Source organism: Acanthochromis polyacanthus, chromosome 8 (assembly GCF_021347895.1).
Source record: "Acanthochromis polyacanthus isolate Apoly-LR-REF ecotype Palm Island chromosome 8, KAUST_Apoly_ChrSc, whole genome shotgun sequence".
NCBI classification, from domain to species: Eukaryota; Metazoa; Chordata; class Actinopteri; family Pomacentridae; genus Acanthochromis; species Acanthochromis polyacanthus.
In genome coordinates, this window is record NC_067120.1 from 11,553,669 (window position 1) to 11,569,462 (window position 15,794).

The window sequence follows — 15,794 nt, forward strand, 5'->3', positions numbered from 1 at the left end:
AGTTCAGCTGATTTCTCCCAATCTTTTGGCAATCTATACTGCATTGTTGCTGGAGAGACAAAGAAAACACAGACAGAAAATGATGACGTGTCATTATACTCAAATGGACACAAAAAAAAAAAACATTTCTCATGAACTTGACATGAACACATGCTAAGATGTCAACCAATGTTCACTGTCTTCCACTAGTAGGTGAGTGCTTTGTCTGTGGGTCTAATTTGTTGCTGTGATAGAAACTAGGTTTGATGAAATAGGAGGTTGTTAGAGGTTGTCATTAGAGCTGCTGCAGCTGAGATGCAGTAATGGGAGCACACAGGTGGGGATGTGTACAAGAAGGCTCCCGCTGTGCCAGGCTGGTCCAGACTAGACTGGGCTGAGGAGATTCTATCAGAACACAGCAGAGCTATGACTTTTTTTTTTCAGTAAAATGCACTGAGGAATGCACACAGACAAGTGAGAACCTGAACATACATGCACGCAGACCGGCACATCTTCATATACACATTCATACATATTCATGAGTGTGAATGAACACAGAAGTACATTAGCACTCTGTGTGCAACACACATTCTCACTTTTACATCCAGACACACACACACACACACACACACACACACACACACACACACACACATGTAGACATACACTCAGGACAGACGAAGGTGACTCTTACCTTCACTGAACACACTAGAGCCCATCTGCCCGCACTCTCCTCTGTGTCGCTCCACTCACTTTCCACCGTACATAGACACATACACACACAAGAACACACACACACACACACACACACACACACACACACACACACACACACACACACACACACACACACACACACTGTGACCGGCTGACTTACTGCCAGGCCCCCAGAACGTCAGCCAAGGAGTCTCATTCTCAGCACTACTGTTTAGTCTAGAAACCTTGAAACAGGAGGCAGCAACTTTGCGTGTCTCATGTTCGAGTGGCTGATAAGACATTTGTGCCTTCCCAGTTTTGCCTCTGTACTTATGAAGCTGTCCATTTTTATAATGATCTCTGATCCTGTCATATCACTCCCTGTACGTTAGTCTTGTTGAGTACAACGATAAAGAACGCATCTTTTGGTCTAATGGTAACATGTGACTTTCACATAGATTATAGTGTGATTCTGATGTGTTGCTGTGTCGGTGGAAGGCACACATTGACAAACAGCTTCTGTTATTCCTTATCATCTGTTTTGTCTCTACATTGATTATTTCTTCAAAACAATAAGAATAAGTCAATAGCATGAGACAAATCCATTTGTGGTCAGAGCAGTTCCACAGGTATTTTTTGTGAGATGTGATGAGGGTTGGTGTCCTTAAAGATTGAGTAAGACCGAATGCCATGTCATTTAAAATGTGATTTTATGTTTTAGAAAATTAAGCCAAATCTTTGCATGTTGAAGGATTAGGTGAAATCACCTATGTACACTTTGCCCCACCAGTGAAATTATTGGTGGGACTCAAAGAGAGAGTTAACTAAATTGATCAGCAACACGAATGTTCTACAAAATTACTGTGTAAATGTGCACAAAAGGGATCAGAAATACAATTAACCAACTCTTTTGGTCATGAATTTTACTTGAGTGCTATGAAGCCTCTGGATCTGTTGTCTCACACTTGTTCTGTCTTGCGAATCACAGCAGTGAAGTTCGGCCGCATGTCGAAGAAGCAGCGAGACAGCCTGTACGCTGAGGTCCAGAAGCATCGGCTGCAGCAGCAGCAACGTGACCACCAACAGCAGCCTGGAGAGGCGGAGCCGCTCACACCTAGCTATGGCCTCTCAGCCAATGGCCTCACAGAGCTCCATGATGACCTCAGCGGCTACATGGACGGTCATACCCCTGATGGCAGCAAACCAGACTCGGCGGTCAGCAGCTTCTACCTGGACATCCAACCATCTCCCGACCAGTCAGGCCTGGACATCAACGGCATCAAGCCGGAGCCCATCTGCGACTTTGCCCCGGGCTCTGGCTTCTTCCCTTACTGCTCCTTCACCAACGGAGAAACCTCCCCCACCGTGTCCATGGCTGAACTAGGTAAGGAGAAGGAAAGAGAGGGAGAGGCAAAAGGAGAGACAGTAAAATGGAGGAGGGGGGAGAACAACTCAACCGTGGGGCAAACGACACAAAGGTTGCTTAAAATAGCAGGAGGTTGGAGACTCATCTCCAACACTCATTAAAAGAGCCTCTTTTTTGTAATTAGTTTCCATTAATTAGGGCCAATCAGGATCCAGCAGGGCAGGCGTCTGGGGAAATCATTTTTTTAGGCTCCCCTGTGCCTAGGAACTCCTTTTAACAGATGTGTTTTCAAAACCATTTAAATTTTTATACTCAATATTTCTCTCAGAGAAAATGTGACCTTTGTTTCAATGAGTAACGTGGTGCCCCTCCTCCTTTCCATGCATTTGTGTCATAACTAGATTGGCTTTGCCTCAACCTTAAGCTATGAGCTTCCTGCAGGCAGTAAAAGGAAATGTCAACAAGCCTTTTCCCAGTCAAAAAAGCCCACGCGTATCCGCCTCTCCTCCTTCATGAAAGCTCAGTAAATAAATCTTCTTTTCCTGTGGCATATTTCATCAGTGAGGTCTTCACTTTCACATAGCCTTGTGAGTAACATTCAGATCTCAGCTGTGATCTTTTGGGTTTTTGACGATGGTTGTGTTTCAGAGCACCTGGCCCAGAACATCTCTAAGTCACACATGGAGACATGTCAGTACCTGCGAGAGGAGTTGCAGCAGATGACCTGGCAGGCTTTCCTGCAAGAAGAGGTGGAGAGCTACCAGAGCAAGGTAGCTTGTCCACTACTGGGCCTTTTCGAGGCCTCTACAGCAGTTACAGCAATCTAAACTATTGTTTTAAAGCCGATAACCCATTCTCTGTCCTATCTGTTCTTAGCCCCGGGAAGTCATGTGGCAGCTGTGTGCTATCAAAATAACAGAGGCCATTCAGTATGTGGTGGAGTTTGCCAAGCGCATCGACGGCTTCATGGAGCTGTGTCAGAACGATCAGATAGTGCTGCTGAAAGCAGGTATGACAGCCTGTCAACATGGCCTGCTGCCGTCAAACTCACCCACCACTACCACCCCCCCTCTGGCATTGTCACAAGGGCGTAGCTGACCTGACTGCACAAAGCCCTCTTCTTCACACGCACAGACAGTGTCACAGAAAGGAGACCCCACCCCGCCTGTTTCCCCTCGCTGTCTCTCACTGTTTTCCTCTGTTCATTACATACATAGCAGAGACGGACACAGCATTATCCCCATCATGTCGGCCGCCGCTCTCTTCACAAACACCACTGATGTCTATTCAAACTGCTCTCATGAAGATGTACATTTAGATTAGTACCTATATCTCTTGCTACGGCTCTTTGCACACTGTCACCTGTATTTATGCACAAATACCGAAGCTCAAACACATATACTTCACATTCAGCAAACAATCCCCTCTCCTGAGTCTTTCCCAGAACAATTTTTTTTCCGCATTAGCACAACCAATGCGAATAATGAAATAAAGACTGAGATCCCTTGTCAGACATGACATTCTAAAACAGTAGCATCTCCCTTAGAGGCAATAGTGGCTTCTGTTGCATTTTCTTGATCCACTTATCCACTCCCACAGAGTGGTACAAATTGTAGGATATAATAAATACCTATCTAGCTAAATAAAGGTTGAATGAATAAGCACTGTCACTACTGAATGAAGCACAATTTTTATCTGGCATGTTATTATGGAAGAATAGCCTTCTGTCGATGATATTTTCATCTGCAGAGGAGACTTTTTTTTCCCTCTGACGGCAGGCTTCTTTATTTCAAAGTGGTTGTGTTACTCATATTGTTGAAGATTAGCACAAAGCACAATCATGTGTTTTGCACCCCTGACTGATGTGTAACTGTGAGGGAGAAAAAAAAAAAAGAAAGAAACAAAGCTCAGATTCAGCATCTTGTTCCTGTCTGTCTCCACAGGCTCTTTGGAAGTTGTGTTTGTCAGAATGTGCCGTGCCTTTGACTCGCAAAACAACACAGTCTATTTTGATGGAAAATATGCCGGACCTGATGTGTTCAAGTCATTAGGTAAGTGAAGTGGATATAAAAGTGTGTGTGTGTGTGTGTGTGTGTGTGTGTGTGTGTGTGTGTGTGTGTGTGTGTGTGTGTGTGTGTGTGTGTGTGTGTGTGTGTGTGTGTGTGTGTGTGTGTGTGTGTGTGTGTGTGCGCACTTTTGAATGAGTGTACATGTGTGTTTTTTCGAGCTGCCGTGTTGGTGTGTGCTTCTTACAGTGTCTTACTCCCTTCCTTGGTGTAACAGCCAAAATTAGAGTCTGCTGTTCTGTTCTGCACAATGCTGAACGCCTAGAAGCAAACACTGAGCACTCATCCCTTCCTCACCTGGCATTGCTGTCTCTTCAGCAGTTATTTATGGTAGAACAGAGATGCTAGTGAGGCTCTGCTGCATATGGCTCCTGTAACTGTGGAATAAATAAAGCCAGACGGAGTGTCTTTAGGGAGAGTGCTATCAAAACCATCATTGATAGTTTGACATAAAGCATCTCAGGCGAAAGCAAATAGCATTCGTGTTTGACTGCCATGATATTACTATGATTTTCCACCATGAATGTTCTTGCATTTCCAACTACATTCTGACACAAAAATGTAAATGTGTCCCATAGTGGCAGTAAAAATCCAGAAATATGTTTCTTAGTGGGAGCTTACCATTCCCTGTAAGTGTGCTTGTGTTTGTATAGGGTGAGCTCGTGCATTTGCCCCAGTGTCCTGTGACTTCCACACTGAGGGGTCCGTAGCGGGGGAGGCAGAGTGATGGGCTTCCCGAGCCGCGGTGGCATCCGCCTGTCTCTCTCTATCTCTGATAATTGATTTAACTAAAAGCCTCAATAGTGACCTCATTTTGGCTTGCATAACACCACCCAACTGCCAAAAGTGACTCGTCTGGGAGGCAAAACTCAGTAAAAGCATTGCCTGTTCTGCTTAAGACGCTCCCATGTGCTGTCAGCATGCCGCTCTTTTTCATTCCTTCCCCTTCCTCTCCCCTCCCTGTGTGCCTCTCTCCCAATAAAGATCAAGAGTGAATGTTGTTCTTTGGTCTTCCTCATCCTAAGCCCCCTCTCTCTGTCCTTTGCTGTGGCAGGCTGTGACGACTTGATCAGCTCCGTCTTCGAGTTTGGGAAAAACTTGTGTTCTATGCACCTGTCTGAGGATGAGATCGCCCTGTTCTCCGCCTTTGTGTTGATGTCTGCTGGTAGGTGTCACTCACAGTGCAAAGAGAGAAAGGCAGACATACATTCACCACAACAATGAACACTGTTGCCCTCCTGTTTTGTCTAACAACTGATAGCTCCAGCATTACCAGCTCTGCATTCTTACTTTTCACATGAGCCACATTGACTCTTAAGGGGCCTATATGTGGTTTACAGTCATAAAAAAGTGCAATAATTTACCTTCCAGACCGGTCTTGGCTCCAGGAGAAGGTGAAGGTGGAGAAGCTCCAGCAGAAGATCCAACTGGCCCTCCAGCACGTCCTGCAAAAGAACCACAGAGAGGATGGTATACTTACAAAGGTACAGTGCACTGCCGTAAACACTCCATCCATTATCGCTGGAAGTAGCTGTCTGCTAAGCATGCTCTGCTCTTGTAGCAGCGTAATCTCCCACTGTTTAGGATCTTTATCCACAGGCCATAAACCATTTTTATTGTATTAGATTAAATGAACAGAGATTTCAGGGTAAACATTTATAATGCGACATGAAATGCCTTTTTATCAGCAGAGAAGTGGCAATTTATCAATTGCACCCGCTCCTTAATATAAAGTGTCAACTTTTCCTCGTGCCTGAGTGCTTGTCTCAATATTTACAAGTCTGTTTGCCCCTGTGTGAGACGGAATACACTGTAGGGAGGAATGTTTTTCACTACCATTGCTCCATGTCCTTGCCTCCCTGTGAATCTAAACAGCCTGTCTCCTCTCTCTCCACAGTTGATATGCAAAGTGTCGACACTGCGAGCGCTGTGCAGTAGGCATACAGAGAAGCTTACAGCTTTCAAAGCAATATACCCAGACATTGTGCGTGCCCACTTCCCCCCCTTATACAAGGAGCTGTTTGGATCAGACTTTGAGCAGTCCATGCCCGTTGACGGGTAGCAGCCCCGCCAGGTGCCAGTGTGCCCACCGTAGGGGAATGTGGAGGAGGAATCTGAGACACTTTACTGGTGCCCTGCACAAACCAGAGCGGACAGATGGCACGCTGTTCAACTTCTTCTTTTACATTGGAGGGGAGGGCTTAGGGAGTTGATTGTCAAGGTTTACTATATTGAATTTAGTTCTCTTTGGAAGACATGTGGGACCCGACACCCCACGGGACATGAAGAGGAGATAGGAACAAATCATTTCTGTTTGGTTGAACTTGACCCTCTTATGCGCTTTTTTTTTTTTTTTAAAAAACAACATTAAACTCATTATTCACTTGATTCGTTTTCACCAGTATCCTGATTTCTCTGTGCATCTGACTTAAAACCATATAAACAATCAGTGTGAGACAAGAATAATCCTAAAATAAATCGGTATTATTTTCCAGATTACACTCCCACAACCGTTTCGGTGTTTTTCTTTTAATACACCGTCGCCCCAAATTGAAATAAATAACTGGTAAATGCGCACATTTAGGTCAAGTTCAGCCATTTTTCTCTTGTTTTCAGTCGTATCTTCTGGACACAGTGCTTGGAATGAAAACTCACAGCAACTTTGAGGGAGGTTCCATTGGCATGGTGATGCAATCGGCACCTCTCTACGGACAATCGTTCAAAAGAGAAAAAAAAAGAAACCTAGAATTCTGGTAATTCTAATGAAAACGCAATGATTTTAGCTGTCAAAGACTCCATCCACCATTGTTGCATAGTGAAATCATGTAAGGCCATCTGCTATTAATCCTTCTCTGGACAGGTGCCCTGGAGAAGCACAGGGCACCAACACAATGAAAAGGGTCCATTCCACCTGTTTTATAATGTACTACAGGGTATATGGTCATAAGTACTTACTATACAGAAAAAAGTAATGTTTATAGAATCTATTTTAAATAACATGTATGATATTAGTAGTTAGACCATTCTTAATTGTTGAATTGATAAGGCACTTTTATTTACACGTTTCTTTAATTTAAGACTTGTATATTTACCTAGTGATGTGTTGCATGTGCACAAGAAATACAAGTTGAATCATGGTCACAGAGGGTAGTCCTGGGAGCTGCAGATGATACTGGTCTGGAAGTGTTCGGGATGTCTGTTAGGAGGGCTGGCTTGGCTGCTGAACAAAGAGGCGTGGATGAGAAGGCAAATTAAAGACACTCCACCACCTTATTTCCTCAACAACTGCCGGCAGTGCGACACCTGTCAAAATGTAGCTCTGATGCTCCTCTTAGCGAGTACGCACGCACAAAGTAACAGCAAACAAACCCTGTAGTGATGTCGCTTTGTTTTGAACACACCTGGATGTCACAGCATGCGTTTGAACATTTTTTTTTACAACACAAGAAATCTGAGGTATACTATCATGGAACATTGCAATACTTTCATACCCTTAATCATATTTTTTTAAATGTTTCATTTTAATGTGAAAATCTGCACTTAAAGATTTCAAGAGAACGTACAAAATGAAGCATCCAGGTCTTACAAAGCAAACACTGAATAGCCATGTGGTCGGACCGGAAAACCGCACACAGACTGCAAGCCAACTGTTCCATCTAGTGGAAGATAAAGATACAACAAGCGAGTCAATGACGGAGCTCCAGGGTCTAACCTAAAAGCACATTTACGAGCCTCTGTCGAAGCGTTTTCCGTCGTTTAAGAGTGACTTTCTCTGCCTTCTCACCGCAGCCTCGGCCCAGCAAACGCCGTTAACTGGACACAGAAGAAAACAGCGAAGGGAAAGTGAATATTCAAAGCCTTGTCTGGTAGTAAAGCTTCTATTTTTGTAACTCGTTTTGGTTAATAAACTCATGAAAGAGAACGAGGGAGAGAAAAAGATGTCAGGTAGCACTTAACTATATTCCTGCAATAATTAGACTAGCTGTTGTTTGTACGATTAGGGGAGAAACATAAAAATGGTAGGACAAGTGCTATTTTCAGAATGCTTTGTTGTTGTGCTTCTGTTTTGTTGAGTGTGTCTTTCTTGTCAGTGTGGTAGTAAAGTGGTAGAAAAAACCCTGGATGTGCCAAACAGTAGTCGTTGCTTCCGCTTTCCAGTCTACTCGTCTATAAATGTAGAATGGATTCCTAAGACATTCCAGCAATCTCAGTAGCGGCTTCTAGAAATATCTTTGGAGAAAAAAAAAAGAGCAAAAAAAGAAAAAATGTTATCCCTTTAGAAACCCAACAAAGCATGTTAACACATCTGTCACCAACTGTAACATAGAATCCAGTTGTTCGTCTTTTGTTTTTCTGTTTGCACACTATCATTCCTCTGCCGTGCAATTTGCGCAAGGCGTTAATGCCTTGCGCTGTCACCCCTCAGGGAAGAGTTTCTTTTGTGCTTTCTGTTTGAGAGGACATTTGTTTTTATTCATTAGGTTTTAGTTTAGTTTTTTTTTTTTTTTGTTCAGGGATGTTCCATGGGAAGTGGTTGAAATTAAGATTTGAAAATTCATCACTGAGTTGTTCTGAATTTTACACATTACCAACGTCCATAAGGGGCCTCCAGCCAAGTCAAGTTAAAAAAAAAAAAATCTCATTTGTTAAAAAAAAAGACAAACCCCATCACTTTTACGAACTGCAGTTTTTCAGCACGCGGCATATTTCTGTCACACGAAAATCAGTTTTGGTTTCAAAATGGTGTCATCAGGGTCTTTACAAATGATAACCCTCTTTGTTAGAAAACCAAATATTCTTATGCAATACTAAATCTGTTGTGTTTGGGTTGTAGTAGATATGCTGTACCTGAGTAATAATCTCTGTTCTGATCCAATGCTATTTGGATATGCACAAGCCCTCTACGACAAGTAAACCTCAGTCTCAAAGCAAAAGAAACCCAGTCTGGAACACTGCTAGACAATCCAGGTTGAGAGGCCCAGCGGCCCGGCAAGAGCAGCGAAGAGGATGAGGTGTGAACGCTCAGGGAGGTAACGGGTAGACCGAAGAAGCAGCTCGCTTTCCTCTGGAGTTGCAGAGCATTTGATTAGCTCTTTTGTGAATTTGCGAGATCTTGAAAAATCTCTCGAAAGCACTCAATTGATGAGAGGAGCTTGGCTGAACTTTTTGGCATCGCACACTGAACACGTAGAGCAGCACTTACTGTTCAGAAAACAATGAAGAAATGGATATTTGGCTAATTTCCTGTTAATTACTTGCAAATTTTTGTTTTTGTTTCTTGAAAATTATTATTTGCTTTCTTAGGATGTTGTAATATTACTTGATGGTCACACGAGCAAGTCAGTATTTTGTCAAATATGGTCAGCTAAGGTCTACCACCAAAAGGGTTCTTTTCTCATAAAGGTGAAAATGTGTTTTCATTCAAGTCGAAATAGTCGAGTGGCTTGTAATGTGTTCTACGATATATAACAAGCAATATGCCTTGTGTTATAATTACGGGTCTCTGCAGTGCAGTCATCATCCTTTTTGAATTGACTTTATTCATACAGCTGACTCCAATTTACAATGTTTACTCTCAGTCTATAACAAAAAGTAATAAAGCCCCATCACTCTATTTTTCATCCTCTTATGTACTAGTATGGTTGCAATAGTGACAGGATAGCAGAAAGTGGTCACCAAACACATGGAAACTTGTGTCTAACTATATACTTTGCCTTCACAAAGGCCTGAAAAGTGATGTCCTGTATTTGACAGATCCCTGTTTAAGTAAGGGATCGATGCTACGTGTGCTATTCAATCAGTGTATAGTATACAGTAAAATGTGCCGGTCCTTCTGTCTCTGCTCTGTTGTCTGTTTGTAAAAAGCAATAGTGTGTGTGTGTGTGCGTGTGCGTGTATGTGTTTGTTCTCACAGTGTGTGAATAAAATAAACCCCAGACAAGGCTTTAATAATTTCAGAGGAACAGGGTTATGTGGACGAGGAGGTTTTGATTTTTTTTTATTTTGGACTTTTTAAAAGAAGAAGAAGAAGAAAAAAAAAAAGGTTTTGGAAATGCTGAGCTTGATCCATCCATAATAGGTGTAGGTTTTAAAAGCATGACATAATGCCTTCGACAATTCATCGGTCTGCAGGAAACGCTGTGAGGCAACAGCGGCCGGGCTCACAGTGGAAACGCGCTTTGTTATCAGTTCGGCCAGAATGCGGCTGCAGCTTGAGCTGAAATGAACTGAAATCGATTCTGGACTGTAAATTGTGAAAATGAGTCTCCTTGACCGCAAATTGTGAGGATCAGTGTTATGTCACGCTTAGAAGTTGCCAGTGTGTTGCCCATAATTACGAGTCAGTCATCACATGTTTAACAAGAACTCATTTTCCAAAGCACAGGTGATAAGAATTTATGATTAAAATTACATTTAAGAATATAGTTTTAAAAAAAAAAAATGAAAAAGCAACTTTTAGCCATAATCGAATGTCAAGCAATAATATATGTCTGTGTATTATTTTTCATTCTTTTGTGCATAATAGTCTTTGAACATCTGCATGTAAATACACCTCTTATTTATCACTATTTGGTTTTTGTTTTATTTTTTGTGTTGATTTTGTGGACGTTTTTATGTTTCATCTGTATATTTGACCGGTTCTGTTCCCAGGTGGAGAACTAAGAACTTGACATGGCCTGTATGCTGTATATCTTATTTTCTCACTCTCTCTCCCTCATTCTCAGCTGTTTATTCACCATATTTAATATTATTATTGATCACATGTATAAAGGTAGCTTTGTAACTTCTGTCTGTATAGGTAAGAGGAAAATACTGCTACTAAGGCCTTCCCAGTGAAAATATTTATCTGTTTATCAATTACATCCTATTGTACGATAAAAAAAATGTTTCTACTTTGCTTCCCTTCTTTAGGATTAGTTTGATAGAGATAGGGTGTGCTGACATTTTTTTTGTGTTGCCCTGATGTGTGGTGCTAGGTAAGTTAATTTTGTGAACCAAGTATTGATTCCTAAGCCTGGCCGCCCTATTAGTTCCTTCATTTCATTGCATATTAATGTATTATTGATATTAGGACTCAATAAATAATAATGATAATGAAAATGATAGTGGTAAAATTACCCAGCCGGCACCTGTATCAGTGTGCTAGTCCTGGGACTAAGGCACTTATTTCCTTCTGACTTATAGCAAAGCTAGTATCTGCTAATTAACAAGCTATTTAAGGTTGCTTTTCTGGTTTGTGGAAAAATTATAATATTGGAACTGAAACAGCAGTATTGTGTTTTTTCTTTGTCTGATTGTAAACAAAAACCACTCACTGAGGCTATAGTTTGTCAGGTTTTAAGATGCTAACTATTTACCTCCTGTGTCTGCATTATTCTTCACCTGATGCAGGGAAGTGGTGCTTGGATTTCATTACACAGAGCCTCGGTATGCTTTTGTTATTCCCCATTTTAGACGATCCTGAAGCAGTGGTTTCTTCAGACCAGTGGCATAAACCTTTTGCACCACATGAAGTGTTAAAAAATGTACATGAAAGGATTGCCATTTGAAGACAAAGTTGACCTTTTTCTCTCTACTCTGTAGCAAATATCAGTAAGAATATGCTTGCAATAATACACAACGTATCACACTGAGTGCCTCTCGGTGTAACAAAATGCATACATGGTTTTGATTGTCTTTTTTTTGTGGTTTTCCAGACGTGTACTGAAGTGACAATGTATTTTGTACATGAGGATGAATTCTCACTCTCACATTGCTTAAAAAAAAATGTTTTTTCAGATTCTTTCTTCATGTGTTGTTAATCATTTTTCACGTGGGTTGATGCGCTATGTTGAAGGGTTTCAATGTATAGATGGTCCGTTTAGAGTGTACATGTCACCCCTCACCTTGTTTCATTTGTTTGTTTCATGTTGATCTCAAATGGTCAATAAATGCTCGTGGATAAGATGACGGAAGCGTTCACCTGCACATTTTTCTTTTCCGATTGAGCGAAAGCAAACAGAAAATCCAGATTTTGTCATTTTCTGTTTGTGTTGTATCGACTTTTTTTATTTCACTGAGAACAGAAAATTTACTAATGCATTGTATATTAAGTATTTGTATGTGTTTGTAAAACAGGCATACAACACATCTGGATTTCCTTAATGTTCTGTGTTCAATGTGCCCTCGGTCTGTTGGGGTAACTTAACATGAAAGGTGGGTGGAGCAGGGGTGGATTCCTTTTCCATGCAAAAAGCAGTACAAATTATGGGAAAGCCGAAACTAGTGTGTGGTTGTCACAAATTTCTAAGTCACACGTTTGCTACTGATGTTAAATGGGGACAGATGATCATGTACCTTTTTATCCAGCTCTTTTGAACTCTCTTTAGCAGGTAGTCTATTCACAAACGTAGTTTTGCTCCTTCTTGTCTGATTCTTAAATATGAAAATAAGTATTTTGATTCATTTTGTAAATACAGCTGTAAAGAAAAATAAGAAATTTAATGTTGTCTTTTAAATACTTTTCATTCTAATATGAATGTTGTTATATTGTACTTAGAAACTGTACCTTTAATATTACCTTTATTAAAAGTGCATTGGACACATCGATTTTAGATGTGCTTTATGTGCTGTTATCCCATAATAAAATTTACCGCTTGTAATGGGCTTTCTTTTCCTGATTGATTATCTGTCTCTTTGTGTTCTCTTTCTCTCTTTGGCTCACTCGATATTTCGCAAAAAAGGAAACAAATAGTACATTTTTCACCAGCAAAAAACTTAATCAGGGCTAAGTGTCCTAATTAGTGCTACAACATTTAATCAGACTTGGTGGCATCACTTTGCTAGAAATGTCTATGTTTGAACAGAGGATGAAAACTAGGTCAACACTTGGGTGTAAACATCTACAACTGCCAATGAAAATCAAAAGAAAGCTAATAATTTGGAATTCTTTGCCAAAAAAAAGGACAAAATACCAGTCTAATATACATATATATCTCAGACAAATTATTAGGGTCCGAGCACCGACAGTCCCAAGGCACTGACGGTGTCGAAGGACCCCATTGAAACCCTAGGGTTTCTTTTTCTTCCTCCTCACTCTTTTCAAACTCCACTTTGGCGGCATACCCAAAAACACGTCAAACTTTGCATGCACATAAGGACTGGCGAAAAATTTGATATTTTATGGGAGTCACACACGTGTGGCAAAATGGCTCCATAGCGCCCTCTGTAAAATTGAAAAAGTGGTCATTAGGCCAACTGCCACGACATTTCAAATACAGCCACAATATTTGGGGGGCATATGTAGCACATCAGGACACATGAAAAAGTCAATCATGGTCACGCCCTAATCCCAACAGGAAGTCGGCCATCTTGAATTAACTGTAAAAAATTTTCTGATTAATAACTCATCGGGGTTCAGTCAGAGAGACGTCAAAGTTGGCCAGTACATGCAACAGCCCTTCCTGATGAAAAGTTATCAAAATGTTAGGCAAAAGTCAAAGAGCGTGGCCATGGCAACTCCCAAAAATATGGATCTTTCCATCAAACAGGAAGTGTTGTCTAACTCGCCTGAATATGCTTCAATCTGCTTGAAATTTTAGGTGTACGATTAGAGTCCCGCCCCAACAACATCCATGTGGTTATATACATTCACAGTCACAGCTCCACCTTGTGGTATCAGGAAATACACATTTTTTTTACACTTTGATGTACTATTGTCAGCAGGTTGATCAGATTTACCTTAACTTTGGGTGACATAAGCCTAAACACATTGATGATGATTCAGAGAAAATGGTGACCCGTCATCAAAGAACATTTTTAAAATTATTGATCCTATTTCCTGCATTTTGGTGTAATTTAAAAGAATTTTGCCTGTTAAAACCTTATAGAGATAACATTGAGGGATAATTAAAAAAACATTGAACTTAAAAAAATCTGGAAAAAAAACAGAGCAAGGACAGGCAGTATTGAAAATGGTTCTTCATGTAAAATATAGATGAAAGTTCTGTGACTGCATGTGCACAACACATTTCAGTATTTTCCATAAATATATGCATAATTGAAATAACTCCAGCAACCACTTTGTAACATTTGTCTTGGAGGATTCTAATGCACACACTCAACAGCTTCAAGTTGACCACATCAGTATACTCAACAATAAAAAGTGCTGAAGCAAAAACAAAACATATCTTCATAACTTAAATTATCCATTCACTGAATCAGACACTAAACTCTCTATTAAATGTTAAAACAATCCATGTGACTCTAAAAACTCAACAGCTTTCGAAACTCTAAGACTAAACTCTCCGTAAGGATCCAAAATAAGTTGGACTTCTACACCCATCCATCCATCCATTCTCTATACACCGCTTTATCCTCACTAGGGTCGCGGGGGGTGCTGGAGCCTGGACTTCTACATGAGAGCTTAAATTATTCTTCATCTACTTCCTGAAAAGTTTGGTCAATAAAAAAGACAAAAACTAATATTTTCAGCTGAACTAAAGACAGACTTTGTGATTTTTCTGCTCACATGTTGTGTTGTTGTAAATTTATTCTTTCAAATAAACAGCCTCCTAACCCCCTGGAAACCAGTGTTTGTCTTGTTTTTGTGTTGCTCCTCGGTGACCCTACACAGCTGATCGTAATGTTTTTTGAACAACATACCATACTATGACGTTTTTACAGTGAAGGTTCTACTATGGAACCAGTTTGACATGTTCAGGCATTCTTTGTGTGAAAACTCAGAGATTTCAGGTATCAGAAGGTGGTTTTCAACTTTCTTTGTTAACTTTCTGCTTCAACTTTAAAGTAAGGCTACGTTTATACGAGGACCATCTTAACAGAAAACGCAAAAGTGGCGTCTTGTCATTTCACGTTTAGACGAGCGGTTTTGAAGGAAATCTGCATATATACGGTGACTCTATAGTGTGTGGAATTCGATTGGATATGCATGCCAGGCAGCTGGGTGGCGCTGTGATAAAACTCCGCCATGTCTACGCGTATGCGTACTATCTCCCTTTTTGGATCTGAGCAAGTAGCTCAGGGGGTAAGAAGAGAGATTACCAAGCAGAAGGTAGCAGGTTCAAGACCTACCACTAGTATCTTTCTTTCTTTCTTTGTCTTTAAGTTCTTCAAAAAAATTTAAGAAAGGCCTGGTCTTGAACCGGCAACCTGCAGCTCCATAGGTATATCCTCAACTTGCTGAGCTACAGACCAGACAAAAAAATATAATTTGGTCGTCCCTTTGACATCGTAGTTTCCAAGTGACCACATAGGTGGAGTAAGGGCAGAGAGTGGCTGGGGAGGTGGGTGGTGGCCTCCCCCCACTGCCCCCCTCTACTCCCCCACCACCCACCACACCTTCCCCCGCCCGACGAGTTTTTCGAGTCTCCATGAGTTCTTCGAGTCTCGACTAGAAGGAAGACGACTAGAAGAGCAGGGGCGTCATTTATAAAGCTTGCATACACACAAAACAGGGCTAGAAAGTGGCGTGCGCCACTGCTAGCCACTTTCTAGCCCACCAGCCTGTTCTATGGCCACATCTGGATCATGTACCTGCAACACAAGAACATCTGAGATTACTGAGAGCAGCTTTTTGTGATTTCTATGCAGAACACTATGATGTTTGCTGAGTTGTGCACTATTAAATGACTTAATATGGAATATTGCTACTGTTTATTATTGTTCTCAGGGTTATTGTTAAATGT

At 41.1% G+C, this 15,794-nt stretch overlaps 1 protein-coding gene and 1 long non-coding RNA gene across 6 annotated transcripts in view; one reads left to right on the forward strand and one right to left on the reverse strand.

Moving 5' to 3' along the window:
• Positions 1–12,753, forward strand: part of roraa (RAR-related orphan receptor A, paralog a) — a 181,515-nt gene extending 168,762 nt beyond the window's left edge. For both annotated transcript variants that reach the window (XM_022190684.2, XM_022190693.2), the window contains 7 exons: positions 1,664–2,059; positions 2,690–2,811; positions 2,918–3,050; positions 3,985–4,092; positions 5,162–5,272; positions 5,479–5,591; positions 6,005–12,753. In XM_022190684.2, coding sequence (XP_022046376.1) covers positions 1,664–2,059; positions 2,690–2,811; positions 2,918–3,050; positions 3,985–4,092; positions 5,162–5,272; positions 5,479–5,591; positions 6,005–6,169 — 1,148 coding nt within the window. In that variant the 3' untranslated portion in view covers positions 6,170–12,753. The remainder of the gene's footprint in view (positions 1–1,663; positions 2,060–2,689; positions 2,812–2,917; positions 3,051–3,984; positions 4,093–5,161; positions 5,273–5,478; positions 5,592–6,004) is intronic.
• Positions 1,922–15,794, reverse strand: part of LOC110948956 (uncharacterized) — a 92,235-nt gene continuing 78,362 nt past the window's right edge. For all 4 annotated transcript variants that reach the window (XR_007943874.1, XR_007943872.1, XR_007943873.1 and 1 more), the window contains 2 exons: positions 5,472–5,552; positions 1,922–2,055 (listed from right to left, as the gene is read on the reverse strand). This is a non-coding gene — a long non-coding RNA (uncharacterized LOC110948956). The remainder of the gene's footprint in view (positions 2,056–5,471; positions 5,553–15,794) is intronic.